This window comes from Oncorhynchus clarkii, chromosome 14 (assembly GCF_045791955.1).
Source record: "Oncorhynchus clarkii lewisi isolate Uvic-CL-2024 chromosome 14, UVic_Ocla_1.0, whole genome shotgun sequence".
In the NCBI taxonomy this organism is placed as follows: Eukaryota; Metazoa; Chordata; class Actinopteri; order Salmoniformes; family Salmonidae; genus Oncorhynchus; species Oncorhynchus clarkii.
In genome coordinates, this window is record NC_092160.1 from 12,468,560 (window position 1) to 12,488,225 (window position 19,666).

The 19,666-nt window shown below is 42.5% G+C and overlaps 1 protein-coding gene and 1 pseudogene across 2 annotated transcripts; both read right to left on the bottom strand.

The window, feature by feature from the left end:
* Positions 1-11,406: 11,406 nt before the first annotated feature.
* On the bottom strand, positions 11,407-16,138 carry LOC139366285 (RAN, member RAS oncogene family). Of its 2 annotated transcripts, none has more exons than XM_071103590.1 (7): positions 15,955-16,138; positions 14,966-15,032; positions 14,752-14,836; positions 14,196-14,321; positions 12,290-12,477; positions 11,944-12,114; positions 11,407-11,785 (listed from the first exon to the last, which is right to left on the bottom strand). In XM_071103590.1, exons 2-7 carry the CDS (start codon positions 14,996-14,998, stop codon positions 11,741-11,743), a joined length of 648 nt encoding a protein of 215 aa, XP_070959691.1. In that variant the 5' UTR covers positions 14,999-15,032; positions 15,955-16,138; the 3' UTR covers positions 11,407-11,740. The 2 variants fall into 2 exon arrangements, with proteins under 2 accessions (XP_070959691.1, XP_070959692.1); XM_071103591.1 differs by lacking the exon at positions 15,955-16,138 and adding an exon at positions 15,405-15,520 and having other exon boundaries at positions 11,409-11,785.
* Positions 16,139-16,630: 492 nt separating this feature from the next.
* Positions 16,631-19,043, bottom strand: LOC139365825 (NADH dehydrogenase [ubiquinone] iron-sulfur protein 8, mitochondrial-like; annotated as a pseudogene).
* Between the last annotated feature and the right edge of the window lie 623 nt (positions 19,044-19,666).

Sequence of the window (19,666 nt, forward strand, 5' to 3'; positions counted from 1 at the left end):
TCACGTCTGTCACATGTGCTCAGTGTGAACCTGCTTTCATCTGTGAAGAGCACAGGACGCCAGTGGCAAATTTGCCAATCTTGGTGTTCTCTGGCAAATGCCAAACATCCTGCACGGTGTTGGGCTGTAAGCACAACCCCCACCTGTGGATGTCAGGCCCTCATACCACCCTCATGGAGTCTGTTTCTGACCATTTGAGCAGACACATGCACATGTGTCTGGAGGTCATTTTGCAGGGCTCTGGCAGTGCTCCTCCTGCTCCTCCTTGCACAAAGGTGGAGGTAGCGGTGCTGCTGCTGGGTTGTTGCCCTCCTATGGCCTCCTCCACGTCTCCTGATGTACTGGCCTGTCTCCTGGTAGCGCCTCCATGCTCTGGACACTACGCTGACAGACACAGCAAACCTTCTTGCCACAGCTCGCCTTGATGTGCCATCCTGGATGAGCTGCACTACCTGAGCCACTTGTGTGGGTTGTAGACTCCGTCTCATGCCACCACTAGAGTGAAAGCACCGCCAGCATTCAAAAGTGACCAAAACATCAGCCAGGAAGCATAGGAACTGAGAAGTGGTCTGTGGTCACCACCTGCTGAACCACTCCTTTATTGGGGGTGTCTTGCTAATTGCCTAGAATTTCCACCTGTTGTCTATTCCATTTGCACAACAGCATGTGAAATTTATTGTCAATCAGTGTTGCTTCCTAAGTGGACAGATTGATTTCACAGAAGTGTGATTGACTTGGAGTTGCATTGTGTTGTTTAAGTGTTCCCTTTATTTTTTTGAGCAGTGTATATATACTGAACAAAAATATAAACGTAACATTTAAAGTGTTGGTCCCATGTTTCATGAGCTGAAATAAAAGGTCCCAGAAATGTTCCATACGCACATTTCTCTAAAATGTTGTGCACAAGATCATTTACATCCCTGTTAGGTGAGCATTTTTTCATCCACCTGACAGGTGTGGCATATCAAGATGCTGATTAAACAGCATTACACAGGTGCACCTTCTTCTGGGGACAATATCAGGCATCTGTCAAATGTTGTCACACAACACAATGCCACAGATGTCTCAAGTTTTGAGAAAGTTTGCAATTGGCATGCTGACTGCAGGAATGTCCACCAGAGGTGTTGCCAGAGAATTTAATTTGAATTTCTCTATCATAAGCCGCCTCCAATTTGGCAGTACGTTCAACCGTCCTCACAATCGCAGACCTTGATAACCACGCCAGCCCAGGCACTCTATATTCAGCTTCTTCACCTGCGGGATGGTCTGAGACGAGTCACCCAGACAGCTGATGAATCGGTGGGTTTGCACAACCTAAGAATTTTGGCACAAACTGTCAGAAACCGTCTGTGTGCTCATTGTCCTCACCAGGGTCTTAACCTGACTGCAGTTCGGCCTCAAAACTGACTTCAGTGGGCAAATAGTCATCTTCAATGGCCACTGGCACGCTGGAGAAGTGTGCTCTTCACAGATGAAGTCGAGTATCAACTGTACCGTGCAGGTGGCAGACTTCATGTATTGCGTTAAGTGGGCGAGTGGTTTGCTGATGTCAACGTTGCAAAGAGCGTGCCCCTGGTGCAGTGGGGTTATGGTATGGGCAACTTGAATGCACAGAGATAACGTGACGAGATCCTGAGGCCCATTGTCGTGCCATTTCTGCCGCCATCACCTAATTTTTCAGCATGATAATGCACAGCCCCATGTCGTCAGGATCTGTACACAATTCATGGAAGCTGAAAATGTCTTAGTGCTTCAATGGCCTGCATACTCACCAGACTTGTCAACCCTTGAGCATGTTTAGAATGCTCTGGATCTATGTGTGCGACAGCATGTTCCAGTTCCCGCCAATATCCAGCAACTTCACACAGCAGAAGAAGAGCGGGACAGCATTCTACAGGCCACAATCAACAGCCTGATCAACTCTATGCGAAGGAGATGTGTCACGCTCCATGAGGCAAATGGTGGTCCCACCAGATACTGACTGGTTATCTGATGCACGCCCCTACCTTTCTGTAGGGTCATGCATCAGATTTCTGTGACCAACAGATTAATATCTGTATTCCCAGTCGTGAAAGCCATAGATTAGGGCCTAATGAATATATTTCAATTGACTGATTTCCTTATATGAACTGTAACTCAGTAACATCTTTGAAATTGTTACATGTTGCATTTATATTTTTGTTCATATATCCACACTCAGAGCCTTGTGGGGATAGTTACATATGTTGATTACTCTGAGACGCAACAAGGCTGACACTAGGTGGTCTTTGAGACAAACTGCAACCTAATATAGTTGTGTGGCGACAACACAGCTTCAGGCCTGTGTTGGTAGTAGCACTAGCACCTCATACAGGGTGTCTCAAGAAAGACCTGGGGCCTGTTGCACAAAACTAGGATAAGGGATTAAGCCAGGATATCTTGGTGATCCTGGCTCAATTGATCCGTAATCCGGTTGCACTAAAGATGGATAGGGGGCAGGAGGATATGTTATGGTATAAATTACCATGGAGATTTATTCTGTGGAGCTAGCCTGCTCCAGACCAGGCTAAATTCCAGGATCTATTTAATCTCATCCCTAATGTCAGTCAGCAGTCACCACAAATGGAAACCAATAGTTATTTCACTGCTCACTATACATTGTTATCACATATAACTAGACCCACTGTTATTTAAACGTTTGTGATCATTAATTTCAATGATTTTGGATAAAAAATGATTTTTAGATGATGTTGCTATCATTAGATAATTTACAGTTTCCCATAGACTATAAGGCTATATATAAAATGCTAGAATATTAGGGCCACAGAGGGGAAAAAAACACAAGTCATAATATTGTAACCAGTTGTTTTAAAGGAGGACAGTTGTTAAAATGACAGATGTGGGGCATTTCGTGAAATTGTACTTCAGTATGGTTTCATAAACAAAGACATGCTGATGTGCCAGAATATTAAGTATCACATTGTCATAAGTATCAAAACTGTAAAAACAATATGTAGCTTTTCTGCAGAAAGAACCAGCCTCATAAATTTATGACTTTATCTTTTTTCTTCAGTGTGGCCCTAGTACTCTGTCATATAAACAAATACACATTCCATATGAATATAAAAACACAATGTGTAACATTATGTTCCTTTATTGAATAAGGACAAAACAAAGCAGGTAAACCATCAGCTCCTTTCAAAACTGAAGTCACAGTGACTCTACAAGATGGAAAGCACAGAATCTAAGCATATTATACAAAATGATACATATACAGACCTTTGAATGTGTATAACACACCCTGCATGTCTGCACACTAAAATAAATGCAGGACAAATCCATACACATCAACTGAACAGACAAATGAATGGATGCAGTAGCCTCCCTGCAGCCTTGTATTACACACAGTATACCGCACAAACATCATAAGAGGCCAAATTCGTCAAAAAACGAACCCAAAAAAACCCAAATTCCTCTGCCACCGCAGGACATATTTAACCAAAATTGAAAGCACACATACTAACTAAAATAATTCAACACATATTGGTCCCTCAGCAGCCGACCACTGTCGTCATCAGGGAAGATTGCCGGATTGTCCCAGTCCATGGCTGGTGGCACTCTGGGGGCCCTCTCCTTCCTCAGGCAGGCCACATTGTGAAGGACAGCACAAGCCACAGTAATATCACATGCCCTAACAGGGCTGACCCTTAATTTGTGAAGGCAGTGAAAGCGTGCCTTCAGGAGGCCAAAGGTCATTTCAACTCTGGCCCTGGTCCTGGCATGGGCATGGTTGTAGGCCTGCTGTGCTTCCTGGGGGTCTGTGAAAGGTGTCAGGAGAAAAGGCTGGCAGCCATACCCCCTGTCTCCCAGCAACACACCAGAGAATTCACCTGTCAACACAAAATCTCATCATTACTACCTCATAAACACAGTGATATTCTTGACACAGCCATGATGGTTATAAATAGGGGTTGTGTGGCTTACCTTGTGATAGGCACTGATAGATTTCAGAGGCCCGAAAGATTCTGGAGTCATGGACTGAGCCAGGCCATTTTGCCACAACATTGCTGATCACACAGTCAGCATTGCAGACCATCTGAAATCATAAGATGAGGAATATTACACCAATCAATGCACATCACTGGCAATGCAGAGTGTTCGTCAATGGACAATATCAAAAAGTTATGTTCACCTGAACATTAATGCTGTGAAAGGATTTCCTATTCACAAAATCGGCCTCATGGGCACCGGAGGGGGCTTTTATCCTTATGTGTGTGCAGTCCACTGCACCAATGACATTGGGGAAACCTGTCACACAAAGTAATGAGTATCCTACTATGCGTTAACAGTTGTCCTGTAATTTGTAGATCCTCTTACCTGCAATCCTATAGAACTCCTCTTTGATGTCACAGAGTCTTCTGTGGCCAGGGAAGGAGATGAAGACATCTGCTAATGCTTTGATAGCCAGACACACACTCCTTATTGTGCGGCAAATTGTGGCCTTGTTCAGCTGTTCTGCATCCCCCACTGAGTACAGGAAGGCTCCACTAGCAAAAAAGCGCAAGGCCACACAAACCATTTGCTCCACACTCAGTGCATGGCTCCGTGCAGTGCGGTGCTTAATCCTGGGACCCAGTAGTCTGCATAGATACCTGATGCCATCTGCAGAAAACCTGTATCTTTCATATAGATGGTCATCAGGGAAGGCCAGTGGGTCCAACCGGTCCCTGAAGACCCTTTCTCACCTGAAGGCTCTCCTCAGCACAAGTGCTTCTTCATCCACCACATCTCGCACGAATGGGCATGCCATTGTCAGAGCAGAAAGGAACACACAATTTTGGGCCTTCATATAGGCTAGTGGCCACACCTGGTGCTGGGGGGGGTGGGCAAAAGAGGGCGATGCCTTATAACGATGACTTGGTTGTACTGATTGCTGGGAAAATAAAAAAAACCTTAGAAAGATGCCACCGTCCTGTGTGCTCACAATAAGAGCTCATATGTCATGGCTCACTTGACTTTACGAGAATATACCTAATTTTTATTTTGAGCTGTGTCATCTTCTTGGAGCTGGGGGAGGAAAGAAAAATAATGATTAATACATTTGTGTTACAGTTAGCATACAGTGTACATTGAAGGCATATCTCACCTCCCTCTCAAGTTTTTTTATTTCAAGGTCCAGTTTCCTAATTGTCCTCTTTTTTATTTCGAACTCCAGTGCAAGATTTTCCATCTTTTTCTTCTTGTACTGAATGTCTATGTCTGCCAGTTCTATTTGGCACCGGAGGTGGTTGCCATACAACTTTCTGATAGCTTGTGAGCTCTGTGAACACAATACAATTAGCGCAGCTGGAATTTGGCAGGATGTGGTGTCCTTTTATTAATACGCACTATGTTGCCAGGCTGGTTTTCCCACTGTATAGCATCTGGGTCCTGTAAAAGAAATTAGATTTTTTGATTTTGATGAGGACTCCTCACCATTGTAGAGTAAATAGTACTTTCACATGATACCTCATGCCTTCTGGAATCCAGAGAGATGGTCTCCTCCTCATCATCGTCTCCATCATGTGCTGTTGCTGCTGCACTGGGGCCTTCACCCTATCACATTTAATCGGATTCATATTGAAGCTAGTAGACAAGACATGCCAGGCCTACAGTATGCCTTTGATGGAGTACTCACTGGATCAGCATCGTCTGGTGCTTGTGCTGGTGGCTCTAACAGGAACACAGTGCTGCCAGACACTGCAAGGCAATAGGTAAACCAAAGTCAGACAGTCCAAATTGATTCAATATGAATGTGGTTGTATCCCATGTAGAGATGGAAGGACATACCTTGAATGAAGCGGGTGGCATCTTGGGAGGAACCTATGCTCGTCTCTTTCCCCCCAGGGATCCCCTCTAAGACGGGCCTGCCTTTATTTAGCTCCAAGGCCATGTCCTCTGCTGGGGTAAGGTCAGCCTTTGGTGACCCACCACCCGTGCCTTGTCTGTGGGTATTCTTTTTCACTGCTAAAACAGTACAGACAATGTGTGAGCAGGCACCTTCTGGGTACAATATATGCTTGTGCTTTGTTAAATATTAGTCAGGGACCATACCATTCTGCAGAATGTTCTTGTATTTGATTTTGACCTGCTGCCATGTCCGTTTTGGCCCGTTCATGTTTAATCTACACACACACACACACACACACACACACACACACACACACACACACACACTTAATGGAGTCACACTGCAAAAAATTACTTGGTATTTTTGTCTTGTTTTCAGTAAAAATATCAAAAATTTTATCATAGCTTTATACAGTGTGATGGAGTTACTTTACACAATTTCACTCATATCTGCAGCGCATTTCAATAAAAAAAATTAACCGTTTCATAATTACAGTACAACTGCATTTTTGGAGATGTGAATTAAATATTTGAATTGTAATTGTGATGTTTCAGCGGAGCGGTGAGTGTGTAATTGTGCACTACTTACGCATTCAGGCGGTCTGCAATACTTTGCCACGCTTTTTCTCTTTGCTTTATCACTGTGGCGGTGTTGCCTTTCTTCTTAATTATATCTTTTACCTCCTCGTATGCCTCCATGAGGATTTGTGCTTCCGACGGGGAAAAGTACGCGGCTCTAGTTGCCATGGTAAATCAGTTAATCTGTGATCTGTGGCGGGGTCTATTTGAGTGAGCCGTGAGCGCGCACCTATCCAGGATTGGTTTCACCTGGCTTAATGAATCCGTGTCTGCTCATCCTGGCTTGGTCTTTGTGCAACCAATTAAGCCTGGACGCACATGTTTTGGCTTCATTGAGCTCAGCTGAGTCATTTATCCCGGATGTCTTAATTCTACTTTTGTGCAACAGGCCCCTGCCAGGAGTCTGCAATGCAGCCATCCTCCGCAAACTGGATGTGCTAAATGTCCTCACATATTTGAGTAGCACCATTTAATACAATCGGGGCGGCAGGTAGCCTAGTGGTTAGAGCGTTGGACTAGTAACCAAAAGGTTGCTAGATCAAATCCCCGAGCTGACAAGGTAAACATATGTCTTTCTGCTCCTGAACAAGGCAGTTCCTAGGTTGAAAATAAGAATTTGTTCTTAACTGACATTCCTAGTAGTAAATGTTTTAGTTCACCTGCTTTTATCCTTAGCTTTATCTTACCAGATGGTAGATATTCCCACTAGGACTTGTACATCAGTATACAGTATTTCTTAGATCAGGGATATTCAACCGAGGGGCCACGGTCCCCTAGGGGTCCGTGGTGGCACTGCATGGGAAAGAAATATATATATATTTACACTGAACAAAAATATAAACGCAACATCAAATCAAATGTTATTTGTCACATGCGCCGAATACAACAGGTGTGAAACCTTACCATGAAATGCTTACTTATAAGCCCTTAACCAACAATGCAGTTTTAAGAAAATAGAGTTAAGAAAACATTTACTAAATAAACAAAAGTTTTTTTTAAAGTGTTTTAAAAAATTAAAATAATCATATATACAAAAATAACACAATAGAATAACGAGCCTATATACAGGGGCACTGGTACCGACCGAGTCAATGTGCGGGGATACATGTTAGTCAAGGTAATTTGTACATGTACGTAGGGGTAAAGTGACTATGCATAGATAATAAACAGAGAGTAGCAGCAGTGAAAAAACAATGGGGGGTGTCATTGCAAATAGTCCGGATGGCCATTTGATTAATTGTTCAGCAGTCTTATGGCTTGGGGGTAGAAGCTGTTAAGTAGCCTTTTGGACCTAGAGTGCGGTAGCAGAGAGAAAAGTTTATGACTTGGGTGACTGGACTCAATGCCAATTTTTTGGGCCTTTCTCTGACACCATCTAGTATATAGGTCCTGGATGGCAGGAAGCTTGGCCCCAGTGATGTACTGGGCTGTACGCACTACCCTCTGTAGCGCCATACGGTCGGATGCCATACCCGGCGGTGATGCAACCGGTGCTCTCAATGGTGCAGCTGTTGAAATTTTTTAGGATCTCGGGACCCATGCCAAATGTTTTCAGTCTCCTGAGGGGGAGAAGGCATTGTCGTGCCCTCTTCGCAACTTTCTTGGTGTGTTTGGACCATGATAGTTCGTTGGTGATGTGGACACCAAGGAACTTGAAACCCTCAACCTTCTCCACTACTTCCCTGTCGATGTGAATGGGGGCGTGTTCGGCCCTCCTTTTCCTGTAGTCCATTATAATCTCCTTTGTCTTGCTCACGTTGAGGGAGAGTTTGTCGTCCTGGCACCACACTGCCAGGTCTCTGACCTCCTCCCTATAGGCTGTCTCATCGTTGTCGGTGATCAGGCCTACCACCATTGTGTCGTCAGCAAACTTAATGATGGTGTTGGAGTCGTGCTTGTCCACGCAGTCGTGGGTGAACAGCGAACTAAGCACGCTTATGACCTTATATAGCTCGTTGGGTGCGATCTTAGTACCAGCGTCGGTTTGTGGTGGTAAATAGACGGCCACAAAAAATCTAGATGAGCACTCTCTTGGTAGATAGTGTGGTCTACAGCTTATCATGATTTACTCTACCGCAATACCTTGAGACTACCTTAATATTAGACATCGTATACCAGCTGTTATTGACAAATAGACACACACCCCCAACCCTCGTCTTACCGGATGTAGCTGTTCTGTCCAGCTGATGCACGGAAAATCCAGCTAACTGTTTATTATCCGTGTTGTCGTTCAGCCACGACACAGTGGAATATAAGATATTACAGTTTTTAATATCCCGTTAGTTGAATAGTCTCGAATGGATCTCATCCAGTTTATTCTCTAGTGATTCTCACAAGGCACCCTGATCTCTGCCCCCTGCATTTTCTTCATGCGAATGACAGGGATTTGGGCCTTGTCTGGGAGCAACATTATATCCTTCGCGTCAGACTCATTAAAGAAAAAATCTTTGTCCAGTCCAAGATGAGTAATCACTGTTCTGATATCCATGAGCTCTTTCTCGTCATAAGAGACGGTAGCATCGACATTACGTGCAAAATATGTTAAAACAATGTGAAAATACACACAAAATAGCACAATTGGTTAGGAGCCCGTAAAACGGCAGCCATCCCCTCCGGCGCCATTATCATACATGCAACAATTTCATAGATTTTAGTTACAGTTCACATAAGGAAATCAGTCAATAGAAATATATTCATTAGGCCCTAGAAGCTGGATGGTGAGGTCTTGGGCTGGTGTGGTAACACGAGGGCTACAGTTGTGAGGCCGGTTGGACATACTGCCAAATTCTCTAAAACAACGGCTTATGGTAGAGAAATAAACATAAAAATCTCTGGCAACAGTGTGCCAGGCTGTATCACAACCGGCCGTGATTGGGATTCCCATAGGGCAGCGTACAATTGTCCCAGCGTCTTCCTTGTTCTGGCTGGTGTAGGTCGTCATTGTATATAAGAATTAGTTCTTAACTTACTTGGCTAATTAAATAAAGTTTACATTTAAAAAGCAGCTCTGCTGGACCTTCCTGCAGTCAGCATGCCAATTGCACATTCCCTAAAAACTTGATAATACCCAATAATAGGTTGAGACTGGGATGTCACCAAAGCTGTGTTGTACAGGGCCAAAGACCCCTCAGCCACCAATACTCCTTAGCCGGCTCACAAGAATGGAATGTTCTACCGTATCAAAAGCTTCGGCCAAGTCAAAAATTGCAGCACAACACTGCTTAAAATCAAGGGCAATGGTGACATCATTGAGCACCTTTAAGGTTGATGTGACACATCCATAACCTGAGCGGAAACCAGATAGATTACCCGAGAGAATACTATAGACATCAAGAAAGTCAGTCAGATAATTATTGACAAGTTTTCCAACACTTTTGATAAACAGGGCAAAATAGAAATAGGCCTAGAACAGTTAGGATCAGCTTGATCTGCCTCTTTAAAATAAAGGACGCACCGAGGCTGCCTTCCAAGCAATGGGAACCTCCCCAGAGAGGAGAGACAGGCTTGCCGATGAGGGACAGCAACCATAAAGAATAAAGGATCTAAACCAGATGTGTTTTGGTGTCAAGTTTGAGCTCCTTTAGCACCTTGGACTCAGTGACCACCTGCAGGGAGAACCTTTGTAGAGGGGTAGCGGGGGAGAGGGAGGAACATCAGGGATAGTCATATTAGAAGACTTGGGAGATGAGGAAATACTGGATGGGCAAGGAGGCATGGCAGTCAAATAGGAATCCTGACTTTATCAAGTGGTGATTAGAGCTCAGCCATGTGCTCCTTTTCAGTAACAACCACAACAACATTAAGGGACATAGGCAGCTTTGAGGGTTTATTCTCATGGTGGCAGCATCATGCTGTGGGGATTTTTTTTCAGCGGCAGACTGGGAGACTAGTCAGGATCAAGAGAAAGATGAATAGAGCACAGTAGAAAGATCCTTGATGAAAACCTGCTCCAGAGTGCTCAGGACCTCAGACTGGGGCGAAAGTTCACCTTTCAACAGGACAACGACCCTAAGCACACAGCCAAGACAACGCAGGAGTGGCATTGGAACAAGTGTCCTTGAGTGGCCCAGCCAGAGCCCGGACTTGTACCCAAGCAAACATCTCTGGTGACCTAAAAATAGCTGTGCAGCGACACTCCCCATCCAACCTGACAGAGCTTGAGAGGACCTGAAGAGAATGGGATCAACTCCCCAAATTGCACCAAGCTTGTAGCGTCATACCCAAGACCTGAGGATGTAATAGCTGCTTCAATAAATTACTGAGTAAAGGGTCTGAATACTTAAATGTGATATGCATTTAACATTTCTAAAAACCTGTTTTTGTTGTCATTATGGGGTATTGTCTAGATTGAGTGGAAAACTTTTCTTCATTTTAGAATTAGGCTTTAACAAAATTCTAATAGTCAATGGGTCTGAATACTTTCAGAATGCACTGTATTAATTAGGTATGTCGTAGTTGCAATGCATCTTGGAAAGACGGTGCCTAATGAATACAAGCAAACTTTTTTTAAATGGCAATTATGACAACTGGTTATTTGCATGACAATGACCAGTTACCCATAATTCCATACAATCTTCACAGCCCCAGTTTAGGCTCCGTTTACACTTCTTCCAATTATGTGGAGAGGTCAAAATAATGAAAAGTGCATATCCATTTTTAAATGTTGATTACCAGTCCTTGCTATTATCATTCACCGGATGATTAAGACAAGGGAACATGAGGGGGTCCCCATGAAAGAAAAGGATTTAGACCGGTCTTGCATCAAATCGCTTAATTCTCCAGTCTAATTGGTAAGTAATTTATGAAGGAACCTGCAGTAATTTACTCACTGACTTTAAAATGGAATTGACCCCAACCCTGGCCTCTTATCAGCTACTTAAGATTTGCGCCTACCGTGCCTAACGTCTACCCCCTAGCCACACGTTAAAACATTTAGCAAAACAATGAATCACAACTGCATGTTATATTGAGAATGTTTTTATTCAAAGTTTATTCCCCCCCCAAGTGCTTCCGGTCAGTCGGCCTTAGCCCAGCGTGTGTGCCGGGGAAGGGCAGAGGATGGTGCTTGATGATGGTGAGTAACATTGCCATGCCAACACTAGGGCGGTGTGTCTTACAGTGAAACTAGAGAACCACACGACTTCACCATGTTTGTATTTCTTTCCGTTTTAAAACACAAGCAAAACAAAAAAATAGAGTTCAAAAATAAATCTGCAACGGGATTTTACAGTAAAGGGGCCAAACTCAGACAACTTCCTGCCACGCGGGGGTAGGGGGGGTCATAGGTAACAGGTTAAAGGTCATCATCTTCATCTGGGAGCGCTGTTTCTGATGCAACCTGGAGGGCGGAGAAAGTGAATAACGATACACTATTTACAATCAGCAACATGACAAAAGACACTGATAGCCAATCTGATACAATTTCATCTGATAATATTTTAGTTTGGTCTCTATGCAGTCCATATACCCGTGCTGGGCCACTATGGTTCTACTCACTTTGAGGTCGTGCTCGTACTGCGCAGCGAGGGAGGGGTCCATGAGGATCTCTGGGGGGGCGAGGGCGGGCATGGCCACAAACTCCAGGTTGGGGTCTCCAATCAGCTTCCGTGCTAGCCACAGGAAGGGCTTCTCAAAGTTGTAATTACTCTTAGCAGAGATGTCATAGTACTGAGAGAGAAGGGGTGAGAGAATGAGAAGAGAGGATTATCATCACCTTGCTGTGGTGCACACAGTCACAAATGTTGCTTGTTTACCCATTATTTCCATCAGGGCTAGTCTTTCAGTTTGCACAGAAACACACTGCATAAGAACACTCTACTGTAATAAAGTGTGTAATAATTACCTGGAGGTTCTTCTTGCGATGGAATACGATGCTCTTGGCTTTGACTTTACGGTCTTTGATGTCCACCTTGTTGCCGCAGAGGACTATGGGAATGTTCTCACAGACACGCACCAGGTCACGATGCCAGTTGGGTACGTTCTTGTAGGTGACTCGAGACGTTACATCAAACATGATGATCGCACACTGGGCTGGAGAGTGGAAAGTGAGAGTACAAAGTAGGAGTGGAGAGAAAAGCAGATGGAGTGAAGAGTCAAAGAAAGCGAGAGAAGGATGTAGAGAGGGAGAGTCACAACATGAATCTTCTCAACACAGCATCCTTAGAGGGGGAAGTGGTTACTAGAGATCAACCGATTAATCGGAACGGCCAATTAATTCGGGCCGATTTCAAGTTCTCAAATCGATAATCAGCATTTTTGGACGCCGATTATATTGCAGTCCACGAGGAGACTGCGTGGCAGGCTGACCACCTGTTATGCAAGTGCAGGCAGCAAGGAGCCATGGTAAGTTGCTTGCTAGCATTAAGCTTATATGAAAAACAATCAAACTACATATGTTGGTGATATTACTTGTTTAACTAGCTTGTCCTGCGTTGCATATAATCAAAATGCCTGAAATTGTGTCACTTCTCGTGCGAACTGTGTGAAGACCATTTCTTCCTAACAAAGACTAATTAATTTGCCAGAATTTTACATAATTGTAACGGATGTGAAATGGCTAGCTAGTTAGCGGTGGTGCGTGCTAATCGCATTTCAATCGGCGACGTCACTCGCTTTGAGACCTTGAAGTAGTGGTTCCCCTTGCTCTGCAAGGGCCGCGGCTTTTGTGGAGCGATGGGTAACAACGCTTCGAGGGTGACTGATGTGTGCAGAGGGTTCCTGGTTCGTGCCCGGGTACGGATTAAAGTTATACTGTTACATAATTATGACATAACATTGAAGGATGTGCAATGTAACAGAAATATTTAGACTTTGGGTTGCCACCCGTTCAATAAAATATGGAACGGTTCCGTGTTTCACCAAAATAATAAACTTTTTAAATTATTATACATTTCCGGGTTTGACCATATTAATGACTTACGGCTTGTATTTCTGTGTTTATTATAATTAAGTCTGATTTGATAGAGCAGCCTGACTGAGCGGTGGTAGGCAGCAGCAGGATCGTTAGCATTCATTCAATCAGCACCTTCCTGCATTTGCCAGCAGCTCTTCGCAATGCTTGAAGCACAGCTCTGTTTATGACTTCAAGTCCATCAACTCCCAAGATTAGGCTGGCAATACTTAAGTGCCTATAAGAACATCCAATAGTCTATGAAATACAAATGGTAGAGAGAAATAGTCCAATAACTACAACCTAAAACTTCTTTAACTGGGAATATTGAAGACTTATGTTAAAAGGAACCACCAGCTTTCATATGTTCTGAGCAAGGAACTTAAACTTAAACTAGCTTTTTTACATGGCATATTGCACTTTTACTTTCTTCTCCAACACTGTTTTTGCATTATTTTAAACAAATTGAACACGTTCCATTATTTGAGACTAAATTGATTTGATTTAAGTATGTTTGTAATTGATTTTATTCAGTATTGTTGTAACTGTCATTACACACAAAAAATAATAATAAATCATATTTAAAAAGACTGATTAGTCGGCATATGCTTTTTTTGTTCCTCCAATAATCGGTATCGAAAAATCATATTCGGTCGACCTCTAGTGGTTACCCATTATGAACTATTGTCATTCATTAGTTCCTGGTTGTAAGAACTGGCCAGTGACCTTCCATACAAAGCTCTGTATCCAAGTATTTTTTGTTGAGCAGGGAGTTATTTTTAGTAACTAGAGTTAGAGTTCTTCCTCCTGGTCATGAAAAACTCTAGGATAAGCTAATAAGTACCGTTTTATACCATACCTTGGATGTAGTAGCCGTCTCGGAGCCCTCCAAACTTCTCCTGCCCGGCTGTGTCCCACACGTTGTATTTGATGGCCCCTCTGTTAGTGTGGAAGACCAGCGGGTGCACCTCCACTCCCAGAGTGGCTAGAAGGAAGGAAAGGGGAGAATAGAGGGGAAACCCAAAAGGAGAAAAGATGGGAGAGATAGCAAGAAATAAGGGAGAGAAAGGTGGGGTGCAAAGGAGAAATGGTGAGAGGAGGAAGACAGTTTAGTAAAACTGGCGAGATTAGAAGATGCTAGAATGGTGGCTGTTTGTTTCATTCAGTGTCACACCCTAGCTGCACATTGCCATCTGGTGCCTCCATGTATCCTCTCATATTGGAGGCCTCTGCATTCTGACAGTGTAATCTGCCAACACAGCCCCCTCCCAATGACAAATTCTGATTAAGCATTCTACTATTACAGGCTGTGTGCAGAGGCCTAACACCCATTTATTATCCCATGTGGCTGTGTTCTCGCTTTAAAAACGGTGTGTTGTTGTTTAAGTAATTACATGCTGATGGGAGTGACTTACCAACATATTTCTTCTCAAACTCTCCCGTCAAATGTCTTTTGACGAAAGTAGTCTTTCCCGTTCCTCCATCGCCAACCAACACAAGCTGAGAGAGGAAGAGGGATAGAAGTTGAAACATAGGTGAAAACAGCAGCTAACTACTCATGACCAAACATATAATCCAATTTCACGCTCTAAAACCGTTGACGTCTGAGATATAAGTAATAGCCCTCACCTTGAACTGGACCTGTGGCTCGCCTTCTGCCATTGTTAATAAATGTGTCGTGGATTTTGATGTTCTCCTAAAAACAGGACAAGGCGCCGGAATGGTTACGTTAACTAGTTACATAGCCCGTGTAGATGGGTCAACTATCTACAGAGTTAACTGGTTTGCTAACTATTTTCTGATGATGGGATCGCTAAACTACAACAACCTAACTTTCGACATATCGAGACAACAGCACGCGCCCAGGAACTAGCTGCTAGCTAACCAACAAGTAACCTCGCTAGTTAACGCTTGTTTTTGGGCGGTTTTAATTCTATTAACTTCTTCCAAATACATTGCATATTTTAAGACATCTGACAACACGATATTTAAACGTGTAAACAATCAGAAGAATTACAACCTAATTGCAGGAATATATGCCTTCTAAATAAAATAGTTTTATTTGTACCTAGCACAGCATGCATCCTCAACGCAGAGAATGGCTAGCTAACAGTTAGCATTTGATGAGTACGCCATTGATTCAGCAGGCTGAGGCTGCCGCACTTTTCTAGTTTCGACTGGAACAATGTCTGTGCAGCGCTAAAATCTGTCCCCCGTTTAGCTAAAAGACTAACGTCAGTTTGTTAGACAACAAACTCCGTCTCAAAGCACACAACTAGACAAATGTTATTTGGATTGACAATAACAATAGTTCGCTTCAATTGCAGAAACAAATTAAGGAAAGTCTCGCAATCCAGTTAGCTAGCATTTCGCCAACAGAACCACATATCACAAAGCTAACGTTCGCTACTAACATGGTAGCTAACGTTCGCTAGCATGGGCTTGGAAATCAATAAAATTGTCTAATAACTTCGCATACTATTAACATAACTACGAAACTGAGTGTATAAGTACACCAACAACGTACTTTAGTGTCTCCGATTAAACCAATTTTTATTCACAATGATTAAAATTTGAATGTAGACAAGCATCACATCAGGAAAAATGTTCAGACTCACCAGCGTTGAAACGAAGAGAAAAAGAGTAAATGGCTGCGTTCGCGGGAGATTCAGCGTGGAATTGAGTCAGTTTCCGCCCATGTCATGTGACCATTGCCAGCAATACAATGCTTTTTGTTACAACTCCCGATGATATCATACAGGTACAGATGTAGGATCTTAATTTGAGCCAGTATGCTAGAACAGAAAAATAATCCTGCAGCAACAGGAAATGCATATTAGTATGTCGATTATAATTAATGGATATTTTTGTAGGGGTTGATACATTTTTCATTAGTGCAAATCAAGCTACAGTATCTACAGTGCCAAGATATCACTTTTAAACTTCTTCCAAAAGTGGATGAAAAGATACACAAAAAGAGGCCGTCAAAAAACATTTATTTTCTTCATACAAATACATAACCTACAATTTCATCTACAGTTATAATATTTTAAAGATTTTGTTAATGACAAAATGTGCATGAGGTATACAGTCATCAAATAATGATTAATGTACAATTTGTGTGTGCACTTTCACACTTGTGTTTTTTTTCCCTCTGACAATAGGCCTACTGGCTCTCCATGTTAAAAGTATGATCTAAGGCTTTGTTTGTGTATTATTCATTGACATTAGATTGTCTTAGTGTTTACGGTATGCATAGTATATGTAGTTAGGTTGGTTTTCCAGTACGATGGTCTATCTATAGAGGTAGTCTGCCTGTATGTTGGCAGCAATCTCCAACTCCCACTGATCTCCATTGTTCAGTAGCTTCTCTTTGTTGTACAGCAACTCCTCGTAGGTCTCTGTGGCAAACTCAAAGCACATCCTAAGTTTGGACCCTGAGGGACATAAAGAGAGAAATAAGTCCAAAAACCCTTAGCCCTAGAATAATCCAGAAGTTCTGGAATAGGCTGCTGAATTTTCTGTTCTAGAATTTGACAAACTGAGAGAGAGTGATATTTCCCTCAGATTACAGAGACCCATAAAGAATTTGAAAACAAATCCAATTTCAATAAACTCCCATATCTATTAGGTGAAATACCACAGTGTGCCATCACAGCAGCAAGATTTGTGACCTGTTGCCACAAGAAAAGGGCAACCAGTGAAGAACAAACCCCATTGTAAATACAACCCATATTTATTTTGTTTATTCTCCTTTTTGCAATTTAATTGTATGTACATCATTACAACACAGTACATAGCCATAATATGACATTTGAAAAGTCTCTATTTCTTTGAAACTTTTGTGAGTGTAATGTTTACTGTACAATTGTATTATTTATTTAACTTTTGTTTATTATCTATTTCACTTGCTTTGGCAATGTAAACATGTTTCCCATGCCAATAAAGTCCATTGAATTGAAAAAAAATAAAGAAAGATGGGTTGTCAGCTGTTTACCTCCGTAATAGCATCAACAGGACAGGCCTCCTGGCAGAAGTCACAGTAGATGCACTTGGTCATGTCAATGTCGTAGCGAGTGGTCCTCCTGCTGCCGTCTGCACGTGTCTCAGCCTCAATGGTAATGGCCTGTGGCAGACACAAGAAGCAGCAGAGAGAGGACTTAATGAACAGGAGGAGGGAATGTAAACTCTATGGGGCTCTATTGAGCTGTGCAGGAGGGTAGGAAATTACCTGGGTGGGGACTTACCTGTGCTTTATAGGGGTTACCTGGTTGGGGTAGCATTCCATAGTAAAGTATATGAAGTTATCTATACCCTGGGTAATGTTGTGGACTGCAGGTACATACAATCAAGTATTACTGATATATAGGCCTATATACAGTAGTTTGTAGTACCAGTGTGTATAGTGACCAGGGCATTGAAGGCAGTGTGTGTATAGGGTACAGTAGGTGTGTATAGGGTCACCTGGGCAGGGCAGACAGCCTCACACAGCTTGCAGGCGATACAACACTCCTCTTCGTTGGGGTACCGGCGCAGAACATGTTCACCACGGAAACAAGGAGACATGACCCTTCTCAAACGGGTAGTTGATGGTAGCGGGCTCACGGAAAAGGTAACTCATAGTCATCCCCAAACCTGGAGGAGTGTGGGAAGACAGGTAAAGGAATGTAATAGAATTTATTAAACAAGAGACAAAATTGACAAATGCTACAGCACAGTCATGTCAATGGAGAGTGAGTTAGTGAGGTAGGCTGCAGTGGGTTTGCTGGTCAATACATTATACTGAATATGTAACCACAGTAATGGTGGCCAGTAAATCAATGAATAAAAATGTAATATTGACAAATTGTAGACCTTTAGTCTTTTCCAACATGTCAACAGACACTTAACTTCAGTTAAGTATTAAACATTTCACAGTGTTAACTTTCTCTTAATCCCTGGTTGATGTACATTTCAGAGCCTCTTCAGTGTGGATGGGGTATAGCATACATTTTCAACAACAAAGACTGGACTTCCAGTTTGTGTTCTTCGCTCTGTTGAACTCGTTTCTCTTCATTCCTTGGCACAGCACATGGAACCACCATGTAAAACATGCAATGCATGCAAAACATTCAATCTAAAACAAAACAAAGCGTAACACGTTATAAATAATATCAAATATCAATTATCGAATTAGCCATCCATTGTGTTATATCATAAAATGTCTTACATGCCGTCACTGTTGTCAAAATATTATATACATGTTAAATAAAGTTACTAACCCAGTCAGTCTTTGGGCCACATCCAGGTTCTTTATCAGTGGGCCACATGAAGCAGTTGTTGGCTTTGCTGTCCCACACAACTACATAAAAATACATAATTTACATTTACTTTGAATTAAATGTCATTACATACCAGACATATTTAGTATATCCTCAGCCATTTCTTTTCGCAGTTGTTCCATGTGTTTTTGAAGGTTCCTTATCAATTTGGGAAGGGATGTTGGGGAATTTCTGTGCAACGTCCTTGGCCAAATAAAACATAAAAAATAGAGTTTTGACCTAATTGTCACATAACAGCTAACCATTCATTATTGAAAATATAACTATCAAACCTGCATTACAAAGACCCCACAGCTGAAGGTGTCCTGCTGCATGGTGTGAGTTATTTCCCCTCCTTTCCACTTTATGTCCGCCCAGTCGTCTTTTCCATAGCAGGATCTTCTCATTTCGAAGTATTCTATTTTTTGTGTAAAAATAATGGAATTCTGATTAGTTATAGGCAAATGAATACACAAGCCAAATTTGTATGCTGTTTTCCTTATCACTATAATCTAGTAGTAATTTATTAGTAGAGGTACATGTAGGACGGACATAAGACATTCCCACATACAGCATTTTTTTATTTCACCTTTATTGAACCAGGTAAGCCAGTTGAGAACAAGCTCTCATTTACAACTGTGACCTGGCCAAGATAAAGCATAGCAATGTGACACAAACAACAACACAGAGTTACATATGGAATAAACAAACGTACAGTCAATAACACAATACAAAAGTCTATATACAGTGTGTGCAAATGAAGTAACACGGAACCCAAACCGGCTGCGAGCGTGCGCCATCGTGCGCTATCGTGCGCCATCGTGCGCTATCGTGCATACATTTATTTTGTCCCCCCACACCAAACGCGATCACGACACGCAGGTTAAAATATCAAAACAAACGCTGAACCAATGACATTAATTTGGGGACTGGTCGAAAAGCATTAAACGTGTATGGCAATTTAACTAGTTAGCTTGCAGTTGCTAGCTAATTTGTCCTGAGATATAAACATTGAGTTGTTATTTTACCT

Coding starts and splice junctions, on each gene's coding strand:
- LOC139366285 (XM_071103590.1), bottom strand. CDS start 14,998: ATGGCAGAAGGCGAGCCACAGGTCCAGTTCAAG. Junction 12,478..14,195: donor AGACGGCTACTACATCCAAG/GTATGGTATAAA, acceptor TCCACTCTCCAG/CCCAGTGTGCGATCATCATG. Junction 11,786..11,943: donor AGTACGAGCACGACCTCAAA/GTGAGTAGAACC, acceptor TCCGCCCTCCAG/GTTGCATCAGAAACAGCGCT.